Source organism: Heloderma suspectum, chromosome 2 (genome assembly GCF_057233095.1).
Source record: "Heloderma suspectum isolate Gila_16-S chromosome 2, 16-S_ref, whole genome shotgun sequence".
In the NCBI taxonomy this organism is placed as follows: domain Eukaryota; kingdom Metazoa; phylum Chordata; class Lepidosauria; order Squamata; family Helodermatidae; genus Heloderma; species Heloderma suspectum.
In genome coordinates this window covers 289,103,166-289,120,650 of record NC_139459.1, presented here as the reverse complement: position 1 = coordinate 289,120,650, position 17,485 = coordinate 289,103,166, and the positions used below count along the sequence as shown (strand labels likewise).

General features: G+C 42.3%; 1 protein-coding gene across 4 annotated transcripts in view; it reads right to left on the bottom strand.

Annotated features, from left to right (window-relative positions):
• The window catches only part of IPPK (inositol-pentakisphosphate 2-kinase), a 45,439-nt gene extending 28,020 nt beyond the window's left edge, over window positions 1–17,419 (bottom strand). For 3 of the 4 annotated variants that reach the window (XR_014788509.1, XR_014788508.1, XM_084839838.1), the window contains exons 1-2: window positions 17,086–17,370; window positions 5,890–5,937 (exon numbers count right to left, since the gene is read on the bottom strand). Coding sequence is in view for 2 of the 4 variants with exons in the window: in XM_084839838.1 (XP_084695964.1) it covers window positions 5,890–5,937; window positions 17,086–17,166 (129 nt within the window). In the remaining 2 variants the exon portion in view is untranslated. Of the gene's footprint in view, window positions 1–5,889; window positions 5,938–17,085 lie in introns of all 4 variants that reach the window. The other variant, XM_084839837.1, reaches the window with a different exon arrangement.
• Between the last annotated feature and the right edge of the window lie 66 nt (window positions 17,420–17,485).

Genomic DNA, 17,485 nt, shown 5'->3' with positions numbered 1-17,485 from the left:
TGAGACTACTGGCCACTTCAGCTAGAGCTGTCTCCCCTTTTCATCTATGATGATATTCACCCTGGCCAGAGTATTTGTCCCTTTGGCTTCATCTTAAAACACTGAAAGAACCCTGAACTTCAGGTCCTCGGTGTTTTGGTGATTCCTGCTGGACTCATTGGTTCTCAGATCCTCACTGCTTTGCTGAAATCATTTTCCTGGCCATCCCAGGGTACCATCACCATGTTTCTGGTTCATGGTAAACTAGGTTGGTTCCTGGCTTCCCAAATGTTTGGCACCCCACTATCTTTGTGCATGACAAGTGCAGTGTCTTGGCTGCTGCTTTGCTGAAATTAAGCCACAGAACCTAGGGTTTTGCCATAGAGCCCCATCAATCCTTTTTCCCTAGAACACCCAGTTCCAGATGCCCAAGTCCTCACTTCTGCTGAAACAGTGACCCACTCCTGGCCTTTTCCAAGGCTCCCCTTTCACAGTAACCTCTAAGTTTCTCCTCATGCCAGCTCCAACTTCAGGAACAACCCTACAGGATACCTGGTCAGGTATCTTTCAGTTCTGTCCTAACTTATGGAAGTCCTTTCCCTACAAATTGTAGCCTCCATCCCTTAACCCCCCTTTCCTACCCTTGTGTGCATGTGCACAGGAAGCTCAGCCACTTCGGTGCACCCTTGCCCTGGTCGAGCAGCAGGAAAGATCATAGCCAGGCTTCCTCTCTCTAGTCCTCCTTGTCTCCTCTTCAATCCCATGCCTATAGTGATCAGCCAACTCCTCTAGAAGAGTTGGTTGACACACAGATGGTCAGGAACGAATGCCTTTGTTGCACCTTAGGATCAGCACCCATTTCCCAGAGGGAAAAAAGGAGAAGTTAGGTGGTGCATGTTGAATCTAGGTAACCCAAGCCACAGACCTCCCCCCTTTGCCATGGTGAATTAGCACAAGGACTAGCGACTGCACCTCACCTGCTGCTAGAAACAAACTGTTGCAAGCCCCTTTTCTCTCCCTGTCCTAGCCTTCCTCCTCCTGTGCCTTTTTCCTTCTCTCTCTCTCCCCCACACACACAAAGCCTTCAAACCCTGATTTGCCTAGCCCCACTCCCACAGCTTCCCTGGAAGCACAGTTCAGCCCATTCAAACCTGGATAAACCATGCATGTTCAGGGCCTAGCCTTTCACACACACACACCAACGTTTTGTGTATGTGCTGAGTAGGAATTTGAGCTAATTTCCCAACTTTATTATTCCAGTTCATGGATATCTGCAGTATCCATTTTATTTTCTGCTCTGTATGCCCAATATACTTAGGACTGTTAGTCTTAACAGAGCTTACTGAATCCATATTAGAATTCACATAGCGCCTTATTATCGCAACAAGCTAATTCCCTCATGACTGATCACTAGGTATATTTTAGGTTCCCTTATAATGAATAAAACCACCACCACTCCCTTTTGGAATAGACGTGTGTGTGTGTGTGTGTGTGTGTGTGAGAATCACTGGGACATGTGATTGACATGCTATGACCAATTCAAAGATCCACTGGATGTGTGTATCTCTGAACGTGTGCACCCATACATGAGTATTTAGAAAGGACCCTTGTTAACAAAAGACATGGTGCAATTTACTGCAACTGAACTCACCTGGTACTTCTAATTAGAATAGGAATCTGGATCAGATTGAAAGAAAGCAGAGATATAAAGGACACCAGAAGGAAAATCTCAACTGCTCAACTTCTTGAATGTCACTTCTGGTGGATCTGAGGGTGGGGGAACATTGCTGGGGTTTTCCTTCTATGGGGCCTAAAACTTGGTTGCCTCCCCGCTAAGTTGGCATATAAATTGTGCTGCAAATGTGCCACTGAGAATTGAAGTAGCGTTCATGCCTTGAGGTCAGTGGTTAAGCATGCATGCGAAGTGCAGAACTGAACAAAGGAAAACTCAAACTTTCAGGTTAATTTTACTTGTATTAGAATTTATACAAAGACCAGGCTCGGACTACACATTGTAGCTCATCATGAGTTATTTATTTAAATAAACTATGATACCCACAAGCACCTGTTTGCATATCCATCCCCCCCCAGTTTGAATATGCAAGCCCTGCTCGGGGGTTGTTGTGTCATGTGAACCTGGTGAGCATGGTTTATAATCCTAAAACAGACCATGGGTTATTTAAGAGTTGTTTAACCCTCACATAACCCATGCTCACTGGGTTCACATGACACAACAACCCCTGAGCTAGGCTTGCATATTCAAACTAGTGGCCACACACACTACAGCCTTACCATGGGTTATTTAAGCCCACCACAGGTAGGCTGTCGGGTCATGCAAATAGCCCCTACAGGATGCTGGAATTCAACTCTCTCTTTTTTTTTTTTTAAACTCATTTCTGATTTTTATAAGTGGCACATACCTAAAGAACCAAGCAAGTGAAAAAGTGACATTTAAGATAAAATAATAAATCATTATTGTAGATTGCATAACATATCCATTTTGTTTAATTCACTCTTTACTCATTAGTCTCTTTATAGAGGGCAAAATCCAATGTTATGCGAGCGGAATTCCAATTAAGATCTCAGAATCTCAACTAAGAGCATTTAAGTTTCACAACATAGTTGCAACGATTATTCGACTAGCTAGAAGACTTAATTCACCAAGGCTGCAATGCTATCCACACTTACCTGGGAGTAAATCCCATTAAACTCTATACAGCCTATACACATCCAAATAGATGTGTATAGAATTGCACTGTTAGTGTTTAACTAAGTCATCATTTCTAAAATGCATCTCCGATTAGATGAACCATTTCAGGATTTGGGGTCAACGACAAAAATGCAACCCCCACAACTGGTTGCAAAATTGCTGAAAGGTTAAACAGCAAACTACATGTAATATGCCATAAAAATGGCAAGAGTTTTATGCTCCATTTTATGAAGTAACTTAGCCTGGAGGTCACGCGCCATTACCCTACACATGTCTTTTCTTTTGTGCACAGGCGCACCTGGACTGAAAGAGTAAACAGAACGTTAGTTTGTACTGTTAAAAGAAAATGAAGGAGGAAATGGCCTGCATAAACAAAGCAACAATAAGGAAGCTGAAGCAAAGCATTCAAACTGAAACATTGTTTTAACCTCAGTCCATTTTCTACTGATTACAGATTATGTATATGAAATACCAGCATGCAAGAAAGACAGTAGAGGTACATTAGTAACAATGTTCTAAGTGCTTTGCACATATTATATCACTAATCTTTACAGATGTGTAAGGTAGGCCAGTATTATCCCCATATTGCCAGGGTAGCAGGTGGGTGTGAGTGTTGAGATAATAAAAGTGGATTGCCTAAGGCCACCTAGTGAATTCATAGCAGAGAAGAAGAGATTTTTATGCTAGATCTCAAGCATAACAAACAGACAACCAATACATTACTTCTAAACAATTCAGTTAAGCATTTAAAGAAGAGGCCCTCTCTGAACATCAGACTATGGCTCTGCCCTAATAACCCTGACATTCATTCAAAGGGCACAGGGGGTACATGTGGTATAGAATCTTACTTGTCTCACTCAAAATGTCCCAGATCCAGCTTTTTGTATAACCATCCTTTGCTATATGCTAGTACTATGTAGACTTCAACTAACGGCATAGCAATCACATTTACTAAATAAGGGATTTTTTTCTCATATATTATAGGTTCTTTTAACATAATAATCTTGATAAATAGCCAAGGGTTCAAAGAAAATTTGAAATTAGATAAATTGAGTGATGGCCCATAATAGCGTCATTACTGGGCCTTTAACAAATTAGAATGGCCATCTAACAGCAATACTCAAACTGAATTAACAAAAGAAGAGTTGGCAAATCAAGAATCATTGTTACTATTTACATCTGTTGTGGCAGGCTTAGAGATCTGTATCATTTTGAAGTACTATAACAAAAGGAGCCATCACGTGATCTGTAATATGTGAGCATACCACCACATGTACTCTATTGATCACGCTATCATAAATTCTGCAAAACACATTAGAGGTATACAAGAACCTAGAAATGGCTTGCTTCCAGAATTGGAATTTATTTATTAAATCTTAAAGGTATACAATAATACTTTTAATCTGCTAAATTTTAATAAACCTTCCCCAAGGTTGGCACATTTCTTATTCCTAGGACTGTACATTCTTCCTAGTTAGTACTATCCACCAATTAAGATATAATCACAAATGAAAATGCTTCCCCAGTTAATCTGGAGGGACAAAAACAAGCAAAAACTTGGTATTCTTGAAGAATCTGCTGTCACACAAGCAGCATGTAAGAGCAAGCTCCTCCTTCCGTGGGCCAAATCTAAACAAACTTACAGCACAAACCTATGCAGCCCTACTCAGAAGTCACATCGAGTTCAATGGGTCTTTTTCCCTGGTATGTGTGTATAGCAGGAACGGGGAACCTCAAACTAGGGATGTCAGAGAATTCCACCACAAATCTCAGGGAGGCCGAATGCCAGCGCATTCGGCCCCCCCGAAATCGGTGGCAGAACGGTCTGCCACCCCCCCGCCACCCCCCAGAACGGGACTTACCTTGGGCGGATCTTCCTGGCAGCGGTGGCTCCAGCAGCGGTTCGGCGGCAGCCGGTCTTCCGACCGGCTGCCGCCGCCGCCATTTCCAGTTTAAAAAAAAAAATAAAATGATAGGCTACATAAAGATTTACATAGCCTATCACGGCTAGATTTTTAAAAAACACCATGATAGGCTACGTAAATCTTTACGTAGCCTATCACGGCTGATTTAAAAGAAAAAAAAATTGTGTTCCTTATTTTGGCACGTCTTAGTCTACGTAAACATTTACGTAGACTAAGACAGCGAAAATATGGGGAACGCAAATACCGTAGACGCTACGCTATTTGCGATCCCCTTATTTTCGCCCTCTTAGTCTACGTAAATGTTTACGTAGACTAAGACATGCCAAAATAAGGAACGCAAATGGCGGCGCCCACGGGCACCGCCATTTGCGTACGTGCATGTTTTTTTTTCTTTTAAATCAGCCGTGATAGGCTATGTAAACATTTACGTAGCCTATCACAGCTGACTGCAGGGATGCAAACGGCGGCGGCTATGGCCGCCGCCATTTGCGTCCCTGCTAGCCAGCCGGCAGCTCCGCAGAATCCCTGCGGAGCAGAGCCTGCCAGCCAGGATTTGGGGGGGAGGGACAGAGCACCTCCCCCCCCGGCCAGAATTTCGGGGGGGGGAGGGACGGAACGCCTCCCCCCCGGCCAGAATTTCGGGGGGAGGGACGGAGCGCCTCCCCCCCACCACGAATGTCACCCTTTGAAAAGGTAAGTGACTTTCGTACATCCCTACCTCCAGCCCATAGGCCTGAAAGGGCTATGGAGTTTCCCATCTGGCACCACAGGTTCTTTTGCTGGCTCCACCCCCTCTGCCGGGCACAGAAAAGCTCTGATCTTCAATCAGCACCTGATCAGATAAGAGCTTTCCCCTGTGGGGCAGAGGGGATGAGGCCAGGGAAGTAAGTTGCTGAGTGATTCAGTACTGCTTCCTTCTGACCCTTGTCCTCGTTACTTCTGAGTAGTCATACACAGGCTGCTTACTTGTAAACAGACATAATGCTTATGCTTCCTTCTGAGTAGAAATGATATTTAAAAGTGCTGTTGATTCACCTCCTGCTTCCTTCTGAGCCTTGACATGCAGAGACTTGCCCTACTAACTAAAGTACTTAGGTTGATTTTATGTTGTTTTTTCTGTTGGAAGCCTCCTTCAGCTTATAGAAAGCCAAAATAAAAAATTAATAAAGACCAATTAGGCATAATTCTCTTTCCTTGGTGGGATGTGTGAAATAAACAAGATCTATCTTTATATAAAAGAGAAAAGGAAACAACTAACAAATCATACTGTCTCACCTTATTTCGGTTCGGAGGAAACTTCAAGAAACGTAGTACCACACAACGCTGAAATTTTAAAAAAATTGCAATGAATAGAAAAGTTTTGTTATTTGGATAACTTAAGCTCTATCAAGTATCACATTAAAGTAAAGTGTAGAAAATAAACCACCTTTCTGTTAGGGAGGAAAAATAGTTCCTGGCAATTCTGTGTCTTCTCTATTTAGCTGCCAATTAGTATTGATTTACTGGGTCAGAACAATAGCCCATTTAACTCAGTATCCCACCTGCTTTCAATAACAAAAAACAGGATGGACTTCAGAAATCTAGAATCAATGCAGACAAAAACAAGCAATACCTAAAGCTTCAGGAGGAGGTTTTATAACTTTGCTCTAGACTGCTCTTATTTTAATTGAAGCTGGTTTTAGTGTTAGTTATGGTTTATTGTGCTTTTCTTCTTTTTTAATGTCATGATTTTTAACCAGCTTAAACTTTGAGGAAAGACAGAACAGTTGTTCTTAAAATAAAAGAACGTTTTGCAAGCCTGCCCCCTTACTTCTTGGTAGGAAGCTCTGAAAAATATACGTGATGTAACCTGTATCACTCCAAAACCTAGACCAGGTATACATTATTTTCGAAGTGTAGCTAATGATCATGATTGTATCACAAAATTTACTGATTTTGATCTGTAAGAAATAACGCATACCTAATATATATATTAGGGCAGGATGGGTAAACTTTTTTCGATAAAAGGCCACTGACCATAACTTAAAAAAAATAATTATAAAATATGCAATTGAAAAAATGTTTTCCTCATTTAAGTTTATCAGTTAAGAGCAAGTAGCACCAAAGTCAGGAATTATTAGAATTCAACGTTTCAGCTGAAGGACAAGATTAGGGCATGGGGGAGGCCCCAATGTTCCACTCCCTTTTTTTTAAAAGAGGTTAAATTGATAATGCTTTCCACTGAACTCAAAGAAAACTGCCATCTTAAGCAGACATGAAATTCTTGTAGAATTTTAGACTCATTTATAGTGATGGGTAGAAATTGGGTCTAAGTTTCACAATATTTTTTAAAAAATGCAATTTTTTTAAAGTTATTCGGGGCCACCACAATGGTGGGGAGAGCCAAAAGTGGGCAGTCACCCCCTTCAGCCCATTTCTGGCATCCCTGTTTCCCTCCCTGTCTTACCCCCTTCTTGCCAGGTGAATCTGGTTCCTGAATGAACCTGCTTCTTTTCAGCCTTGCTCTCTGATTGAGCAGGGCTGTTTCTATTTTTCTGATTGGCTGAGGTGCCACTTTCTGTAGGCAGATCTGTGAGGAAATCCAGCAACCAAGCAACATACAAGCAGAGAGTGAGAGAGCAGCACCAGGCCAAGCAGTCGATGGACACTGCTGCAGCTGAGCAGTGCCCGCCCACCACGGCCTTAGGAGGCAAGTGAGTGCCAGGGGCCACCTGTGGAAGGAATAATCACCTGTCAGGATCCACATTTCCAACCCTTTTTTCATGGCTGCTGGTTGAATGGGAAGAGTTGCCACCAATGGCCAATGCCATGGGCTGCATAAATATATGCCAGCAGATAGCAGACTCCCCAACACTGCTTTAGAGAGCGATGCAAACTGTGTACACATCTTTTTTTCCTCTTTTTTACAGCTTTTCACCTGAAGGAGAGATGGTAAACACAACCCCCACAACAAAACCTTATGGCTTACAGCTATTCTTGGAATCAATTCATAGCAGTTCTTAAAGTATTCTGAAGGCTGAGATTATAAATTTACTTGCCCCTTGCCTTCTATGTTTCTAGTTTACCGTCCGTGTATATGCAATACTTCCTTGAAAGCTACAGGAAGCAAAGATTTCCTCACTTTGGTTGCAGTATAGTTCCACATACCTAATATGGCGCTGAGTCTGCCAGGTTAAAAGCCAAATCAATATTTCAAAAATAAAAAAATCTAAGATGAAAAGATTAACAGCTAAATGGCAATCTTCTGACATTTCAGAAGATTTGGGATGTTTAAACTATTTTTCTAACATTGTTCACTATTTACTCTGAATAGTGCAAGAACAAAAGTATATAATAAGCTACTTCAATAATCAAACTAAAATTCAATAAGAGTGCAATCCTATGGATTGTGCTCCCATTAGAAGGAAACCTCCAATCTCTTTGCATATCCAATGCCCTGCTGGGCTGCTGCCAGCAGGGTTGGAGGAACAGTGGAGGCGATTTTCACTTCTCCATCTTCTTTTTAAACTTTTTTTTTCTGTAGATGAGCCTTGAACCCATCTAGAAGGTGCACTGCCAGAGCTGGGCCGGGACTAGAGAGGCCACAGGATTTCTCATATCCTGGCCACTCTCCTCCCCTTCTCACCCACCAGAAAACCCCCTTTTCCCTCCCTCCAAGGCCACATTTGAGACATTTGGAAGCAGCCAATGCAGTTCTTTCCACAGCGGCTGCGAGGGTACAGAGGAGAGGGATTGGGACTCAAAGAGTACCCCTCCCAAGGTCATAGCAGTGTCTACAGCTTCGGGAGTGGGATGCTGAATAATCCTATGGTCCCTGGACTTGCTCTCCCAGAGGCCATAGGATTGCTCTCTAAAATCCTGATGTTTCTTACAACTAAAAGAGAGGCTTTTCAAAAGCCATGTCTGTGGTCACGTCTAGTTCAAAAATCTAACTGTATTACTGATAACACGTATTTTATCTTAGCTAGAGAAGCTGTGTGCATTGTTCTCATAAGCTGGAATTCACTAGCTTTTGTTCAGGCAAATTTGATTCTGGGAATGCAATACAAAATATGACTCAAGAGTTATAAGATTAATCATGTCTAAGGTGTGGACGAAGGGACATGCAGATTTATTATTGAATTAATTTTCCATTGGATTTTGCAACTGCAAACAAATACACAATATGCTTGTCTAATAAAAATGCTACTTCAGTTTGTGCTTCTTAACATCTCTCAGTAGATGCTGAGTAGGCAAAGCGCTTTCCTTCCAACTTGTTCTAGTTGTGTGTGCGAAGGGAAGTATTACAGTGAGGCAATTACCCATTTTCCCTAGTCTTTCTCCCTTGGAGATCTCAAAGCATAACTATGAGATTTGCACATCTCTTAATTATTCCTATTGCTACATCCCTTAAGACAAGAGATAGCTGTTTTACCGGGAGAAATTATTTTTCTTTCCTTAGTTTAGAGAGCAATCCTATGGTCCCTGGGAGAGCATCCCAGGGACCATAGGATTGCTCATAAAATCCCTTCTGAGGTCAGAGACAATGCTCAAAAGGGGGAGTCAGATCTGACCCCGACCCCTCTCAGCCAATTTGGAGACAACCATGTCAGCTGCCTCTCTGAAATCAGAAAGCAACCTCAGAGGAGAAGGAAAGTAGATGTTCTGGTGGATCGGGAGGGGAGGAGACTGGAAAGGCCAGAATACAATGAACCTCCTTCCCTCCCCCTGTGAAACAAACTCACTAGACAGGCTAAATAGCCTGTCTAGCAAAAATTACCAAACACAAAGGACAGGGAGGAAAAGATCACTTCTGCTGCTCCTGCCCAGTTTCAGCCTGGCAGGGCACAGGAACCTTGGAAGCCTTCGAGTTCAGAGGCTTCCAAGTATCAAGGGCACAATCAGAGACGTATTCTGACAATATTTGTAAGGACTTGTTCTATAAAGAAACATTACATAGGCAAGGACTTGTTCTATAAAGAAACATTACATAGGCAAGGACTTGTTCTATAAAGAAACATTACATAGGCAAGATTCAATACTGGATAAGGCAATGAACATATTTTATATACTCAACCTCAATTAGGTACGCACTTACCAAACAGCATTTAAATGGCTTTCATCAAGTTGTAAAGTTTATTTCATCTATTCCTACACTTCAAAAAAAACAGGGTGATGACTTTCAAAATAAAGCAGTCTCCTCCCCAATGTCATAGTATATTATCTCAGATATGAGCAGTGCTTCTTATATCCAAGTAACTATATAATAAGGTGGACAAAAATCTACAAATCAGAAGTTTTAAATTTTTAAGTGGATTTTTTAAAGTTGTTAATACAAAGTTTCTCTTAAATAATCACTAGAATGCTAGCCCTATAGTTAATCTCTAAACTGAATCAATGCCTCTAACAGATACACTGACCTGGTTTGCACATTACACTAACCAATAGTTTATTTAGTTCATGGTTTCTTGCCCTACCCAGTATTTTGCAGACAATCGAACAAACCATGGTTTGTTTTCTCAATCCCTGGGTTGTTTCCCTCTTTCATCATCCGCTCTCTCCCTGTATCCCAAACGCTTTTGCAGCACTGTAGTACTGGCATGTAGAGCAGCTGGGGGGTTTTGTGGGTTGTTTGTTGTTGTTTTACAACTCTTGCCTGTCACCTTTGTAGCCAAGTCAAACCCCCCATGAAACAACCCTCAGTTCTGGGATCACACATAATGACAACACATGGTTTAAACAACCCAGAATTCACAAGCCAAAATCAAACCATGGGTTCTCTTTCTGGTTTTTTTGTGCTTAACAAACCATGGCTTATTAGTGTGGCTTGGTTTGCACAACATGACAACCCAGAATTCAACAACCCATACCATAGGTTAGTGTTATGTGTGAATGTAGTCATTTACCCGGTTCAGGTAACTTGGTGAACAACACCACTGTTATTAGCCATTCAGTCCTTTCTCAATTCAAAACATGGCCTCTGCGAAAAGTTAGTTATTTCATAATTAAGGGCAGTATAACATACTAAGACAAAGATGAGGATTTACTGCTGAATAGCATTGAGTTCTCTGACCAGTATGTAGAATCATGTAACAATTTGGTTCTGGGGGGAAATATGCAGTTAACTACAGATTCAAGAATTTTAAAAGATTTGTTTGGGTCAGTTCTACATTATATATGGATACAATGATGCTAGGCAGCAGAATAACACAAAAATGTATCATTACACAAATCTGTACAACTGAATTCTTCATTTCATTACTGAATAGCAAGTCTCAATTACTACTTCCCACAACTAAATCATGCAAACTGAATGATGTAGAAGTAGTTAATTAAATGTCAGAGATGGTAAGCAAACTATCTGAGAACAGCAAATACTAAATAGAGGATTTGTCGCACAGCCAGAGAATTGCAGTTTGCATTTACTGCAACGTTAACATGAGAAAGTACACATACCACTAAAAGTTCTCTTCTTCCCTAAGGAACTAAAACAATACCACAGTTTGCACATCAGCAACAACAACGTTGTTGGAAATGCAGCGGGAGCAAGTGTGTGTGCTGGTTCCCGCATGCCCACCCACTTCCACTGGGTTCAAACTCTAGGTTGCAACAAGCCAAGGTTTGGACATCACGTAAACAACCCAAGGACAGGGCATCCCTGGGTTTATTGTGATGGAAGCGGGCAGGTGCACAGGAACCAGCATGCACGCTTGCTCCTGCTGCATTTCCAACAACCCTCAATTTAACTGTAGCTTGCTGGCAAAATGCAAACCGGGTCATTGTTTCTCAGGAAGTTTGTCAGAAAACCCATAGCTATCATATAGCTGTAATATGGTAATTAATAAACATGTATTTCAGTGTTGAAGTGAGAGGAAGGTTTCATCATACAAGATCCACTTTAAAATGCCTTTTTTGTATATAGTTTCAAAAGGCAGATACAACAATTTCTCTAATGAAAAACCCCCAGAAAATCATTATTCCAAACCGGAATACAATGTATTTTCCAAGTATCATTCTTTTGACAGGCAAGTATGTCAGGAAAGACAGATTTGTTGGTCAACACTGAGCTACTTGTGCTTTATCACAAGTCAGAAATAAATACCAATTGTTCATTGTGCCTATATTAACCATGCTATGGAAGTAACTGTGCTATAACATTTTTGTAAACAGTTACTAATGGAAGCATCAAAGTGCTTTCTGTGAAAGTTAACCAAGCAGCCTATCTAAAAAGAGATCAACAATGACAGCAAATTAGCCAGTAGACTAGGCATAGCTGGGGTCAGGAGATCAGCCCAGCTGCTATGCACCAATCAGCAACACTGTTGACTGCCTTCTTACTCCAAATGTCATAATGTATGCAAGATTTTAGGACACACTGCTATTCAACTTACCCTGAGTGACCACAGGCACACACACCCCATTATGCCTGAAGATATGTTTGGCTAAGATGAAGTGCCATGAAGTGGTACATTCTAAACCTTGAAGCTTAAATTTTGGATAACAAGGAATAAAAAAGCCAACTGTATTTAGGTATGAGAAACTAGTATCTGGCATCGCAGAGAGAGTTATGAGTCTCATACTCAAGTAATTAGCTTCAATCAAATCTCATATGCTAGTAATTATGCTGATCCTGGGAACAGAGAGGAGTGCAACATCAAGCGCTGTCCTTAAACTAACTCCACAGATTATATATGGTGATGCTTGGGCAGCAGCATATTAATAAACTCTGAGCACAAAGAAGAAAAGCAGCAGAACCTGCTCTGAACTCTTCAGTGTTCATCTTTAAGCTCTACTACAAAGAGAAGAACAGGATTAGCAAGGGGCATTTAGGGCATATCATATGAAGATACAGTTCTCCACACACTTTTTTCTTTTTCTTTTTTTTCTCTTCCACCAGTGAAGATGATGAATACAAACACGTTTCTAAAACACTGTCCCCACATTCCTTCAATAGCAGATATGGCTTCCCAGCTACTCCAGAGTCCGAAGAATGTGAAAACAAAAGAACTTTTCTCCTAGAAAAATAATCCAAATTATGTCTTGCCTAAAGGCTTTTTCAGACATGGCACCAATCAATAGCTAGCAGTGTTGTAGCGAAGCCCGAGCTCACAGACACAGTGCTGGGACTTTTTTATGTGCGGGGATGCTGACATCAGCTGCCACCTGCCTCGGAATTCCATGTTTCCTCTGAGCTTTGCTGCAATCCTCATAATAGCTGGGGAAAATAAATTTTCCCAGCAGCAATATATTGTTCCTTGTTGAAATGTAAAGTACTTTGGGGTGGCTTGGTCTGGAATGGCCAATTAAGACCCAGCAGCTTCACAGAAGGCCTGACCCTTGCAAATGAAAACTCCTAGAACTGGCTTGTTGATATGGATCCACACAGCTGCCTGGGGGCGTAGCTATGGGGACAGCGATGATGAGCACATGTACTTCAAAATTTGCCACTACACCACTGACAGAGTGCTAACCTTAGACTTTAAACCATGCTGTCTATTTCAGATGTATAAGCAAACCATGGTTTATGCGGTTTCCCTCTTCACCTGCCTTCTCTAAAAATTCTCAGAAGCTATCCCAAATAGTTCTGAGGAAGGTGCAATACCCCAAACAATGGTTTGTAATTTCAGTTATAATGCCAAGCCAGTTTGTTTAAACTGTAATTTGTAATCATGTACCCCTAAATATGGTTTCTCAGATGGTGTTGGTTCAGACATCACAACAAACTATGGCCTGGCTTTACAAACCATGCAATAGTATTATTTTGAACTATCTTCGGGTAGTTTTTTTATCTTAGTATTCTTATGTTGCTCCCTCCCTCCCAGTAGGTGCCTAGCAAAGCTTGAAAAAAGATTGGAACAAGGTGACCAACTTGCTTTGTCCCTGAGTTTTTCACATTAAAATTTTATCATATAGAAATGGGGAAGGAGCATATCAATTTTTAAAATAAAAGGTAGGTTCCATGGATCTTAACACCATATAATGCTCTGCCCCTTAAAAACACCTCTTCATCGAAGCCTGATGTAGATTTAATACTGCCCCATCCTCCCTTCTCATGCAGGTATTCTCCCTCCCTTTGTTTTGGAGCTAACTATGGTTAACATTACATCTGCATCAACGCTAACACTAACCATAGTTAGCCCAAACCACAGTTTGCGAACTTCCTTCTAATCATGGTTGCAAACTGTGATTTGTTGCCAACTATAAATGCAAATGCAAGTTTAGATGCAATGCTAATAATAGTTAGTTTTAAAACCAAAAATCAGGGGGAATACTTATGCAAGAGACCTAAATTTGTGGGACCAATTTCCTTCACAAACCATCTTTCTGATTCTTTAACAGATATGTAAATATACCCAATATCAAATCAGCAATAGTATCACTCAATTATCTGTTAGAAGTAGTAGCATCTAAACTATTATGATTGTATCAAATAATGGGAGCCAAAAAACCTTGGGACTCATTACTTATGCTCTATACATTTCCCAGTTCAACAGAGATCCCTCTAGCCTGTGCATTCTGTACAGAAGGTTCTCCTTAAATAAAGTGTCTTAGGGAGCAATCCAATGGCCGCTAGTCAGCGTTAGATGGCCATAGGATATGTTGGAGATCAGTTCCTGGAGAATCACCTTTCCCCCCCGCCCCTTGCGATGCCTAACAGGCAGTTTGGAATGGCTCCGTGCTCCGCTCTCAGAAGAGGAGCACGGAGTGATGAAAACAGGGTGTTCTGGGGGATGGTCTAGGACAGGAAAGGCAGAAATGCCGGTACGACACTTCCATTGTGTCGCCCAGCAGCTGCTTCCCCCGCTCCACCTTCCCATGGCTAGCTGAAATCAGCTGTCTAGCCACAAATGCAGGGTGGCTAAGGCACGGTGGGGACGATCCCCTCTGCGCTTTTCCTGTCCTACCTTGGATAGGTGGTCGCATCCGAGTTCGGAGGTAGCCACCTATCCCCATAGGATTGCGCCCTTATCTTATTTGGAAAGAGAAAGGTAAAACACAGATAGAGAGAATCACCTAAATCCAGTCAGGTGTATAATGTTAATGAAGCTTCCCATCTCTTTTGCAATGCTATAATGGGTTGTACAGTTACTTTCATGTCATAAAAAGCAAATATCTTGAAACATTTGAAAGACGACTTAAGTGTGCTTTGTATAGTTTTGATTCAAACACTGGGAAGCCAACAAATCAGGAGTTCACAATGCATGTAACAGGACTGACACACACTTCTACCACTATTCACAAATGATATATGCTATTTCTTCCAGTACACATATTTGTGTAAGGAAAAAGGATATGTGACTTCTACACAGAATTACTTGGGCATAAACATGCATAGGATCAGACTGCATGTACAACAGTTGACAAGAATGAGCCCTTGCAGGAAAAGAGATTCTTAGTGAGGCCAAACAGGCTAAAGGCACACACAATCCCTGGCCAGTATTCTAGGACTTAAGCTTTCTACAAACATTTGGCTTATATATGAATATGGACAGCTATGGGGGTTCCCTCTCTTTCCAGAAATTCAACAGTATGTCTAAAAACCCATTGACTATTTGAGTGTTGAAAGATGGAATGGTGTATATCTGAAGTTAAAATAATTCCTTGCAGAAAATCTCTGATGAGATTTTATTTATTTATTGCATTTATATCCCGCCTTTTTTCCTCTTGCAAGGAACCCAAGGCAGCTTACATTATCCTCCTCCTCTCCATTTTATCCTCACAACAACAACCCTGTGAGGTAGGTTGGGCTGAGAGTGTGCGACTGGCCCAAAGTCACCCAGTGAGCTTCGATGGCCCATCTTAGTAGTTTGCGTGGAGTGGGTGCCAAGTTGTGTCCTAGAATCATGGGGTAAATGCAGTTAAATACCATATTATTAATAATACGCTCTTATGCCACCCTCCCTCTAAGCTCAGGGTGGCATATATGCTCCCCTCAAATTTTATCCTCATAACAATCTTGTGAGATGAATTTATTGTACCCTGCCTTTCTACCAAGAAAATGGCACTTGAGGCAGCTTGACATAACCTAGGCTGAACGACAATGACTGGCCAAAGTAAAACAGCAAGCTTTGTGGTTGAGTAAGGATTCAAATTCAGGTCTCCCTGGTCTTAGTCCAGCACTCTAACCTCTAGATTACATTAGCTCTCGCCGGAGGAGGATGGCACTAGTAGATGAAGAACAATGACATAATGAAAAATCTCAAAGTATGCAAACACTCTCATTAGGTTATACCTGCCCAGGAAGCAGATCTATCATTTGATTAAAAAAAAAAAATTCTTCCCTGTAAATACATAGAAGGAAGAAATTTAGCTCAAATACATCAGGGCTCTTGAATAAATACTGGAATGCACCATTTTGGAAATTTTCCACCTGTCATTGTGCAGTGATAGACATCTTACCCTCCCTTCCCACTTATTTTGCCCGAAATGTCAAGTGTATCTGCTCTAAAACCATGACTCAGGCTCTGTACAGTCAGCTTTAAAATGACTTGCCTTTAACACTCTTCCTTTCCCCACCCCCACTTCTTTTCAGCTTTTAATAAGTATATGGAAAGTCACCTAGTTTCAATTACCCTTACTCAGCCTTCCCTAACATGGTACCCTCCAGATGTTTTGGACTACAACTCCCAGCATCCCTGACCATGGGCCATGCTGGCAGGGGCTGAAAACAGTTTAAGTCCCAAACATCTAGAGGGCACCAGATTGGGGAAGGCTGCTCTAACTTAGTACACACGAAGTTTTACAGCACGGTGTTATTAAGGACTGTGGACTTCCAATAAAGTGACGACTCCCAGTCCAAACAGGGGTGGTACCCATTTTGGTAGAGGCGTATGCTTTTACTCTACATCATGCACACAGCATGTGTCTCTCTGTACACCAGGAGGGTTTCCAGCCCTATTTTTTCCCCCAAAACCGAAGGTCTAACTCTACCGAAACATTTTCAGTTTGTTCTATCTACGCCTTTTTTTTTTTTAAGGTACGATTTTGTATTTTAAACATATCTTTCAACACCGAAGTTGTTGTTTTTATGGAAAGCGGTATACTTTTTTTTTTTTTTTAAATAAACTATAAGAGTTTTAAGACGTTGCCCGAGAAGGGGAGGTTGCGTTAGTTGGGAGCAGCAACGGCGGCAGAAGGGCTTCTTGGACCACTTTGCCAGGTGGAGGAGAGAGGAATGGGGCTCCCCACCCCGTCTTCCTCCTCTATCATCTCGGAAGGGGTGGCCGGGGAAATACTTTCCTCAGCGTTTGCTACCTCGAGTTCTGAAGAAAAAGGGCGCAGGAGGGAGGACTGACGGGAATTCCTCCTCCTTCGCCCTCCTCCTCCAGATCGAACCGACCGGCCGGAATTACCGTGCAGCCCGGGCCTTGAAGGGCGGGGGAGAGCAAGACAGCGAACGAACCGCCGCACGAGACCAAGAGCGCCGTTGGCATCTGCCTCGGGCCAGGCGCGAGACGAGCGCTGCGCGAGGCTCCCGCCGCGTCCCCTTACCTGTCTGTGGGAGACGACGAGGCTTTTGTTGCCTTCCCCGTGGTACCGCCATTCATTCTCATCCATCTTCTCCGCTTCCATCCCACAGCCAACGGCCCCTTGGGTACGCGGGCTGCGGCTCCTCAGTTTCTTTCCTCCTCCTCCGCCGCCTCACGGCCGCCGTTTCTACCGTCTTCCTGCGCGCGCAAACCCCGCCCACAAGCCCCAATGGCAATGAGCGCAGCCTTTCTGGCTCCCGCACAGACGTTCACGAGTCAACCTCTCGGTAGTTTTCCGACACACTCTACCCTTTCGCTCGGGTCGGGACAGGAAGTTCCACCTTCCGCCATGGGGCAAGCGGAGGCCACCAACCCAGGAAAAATAATACATGACATCGGGGAGGGACTTCCGTAATTAGCCA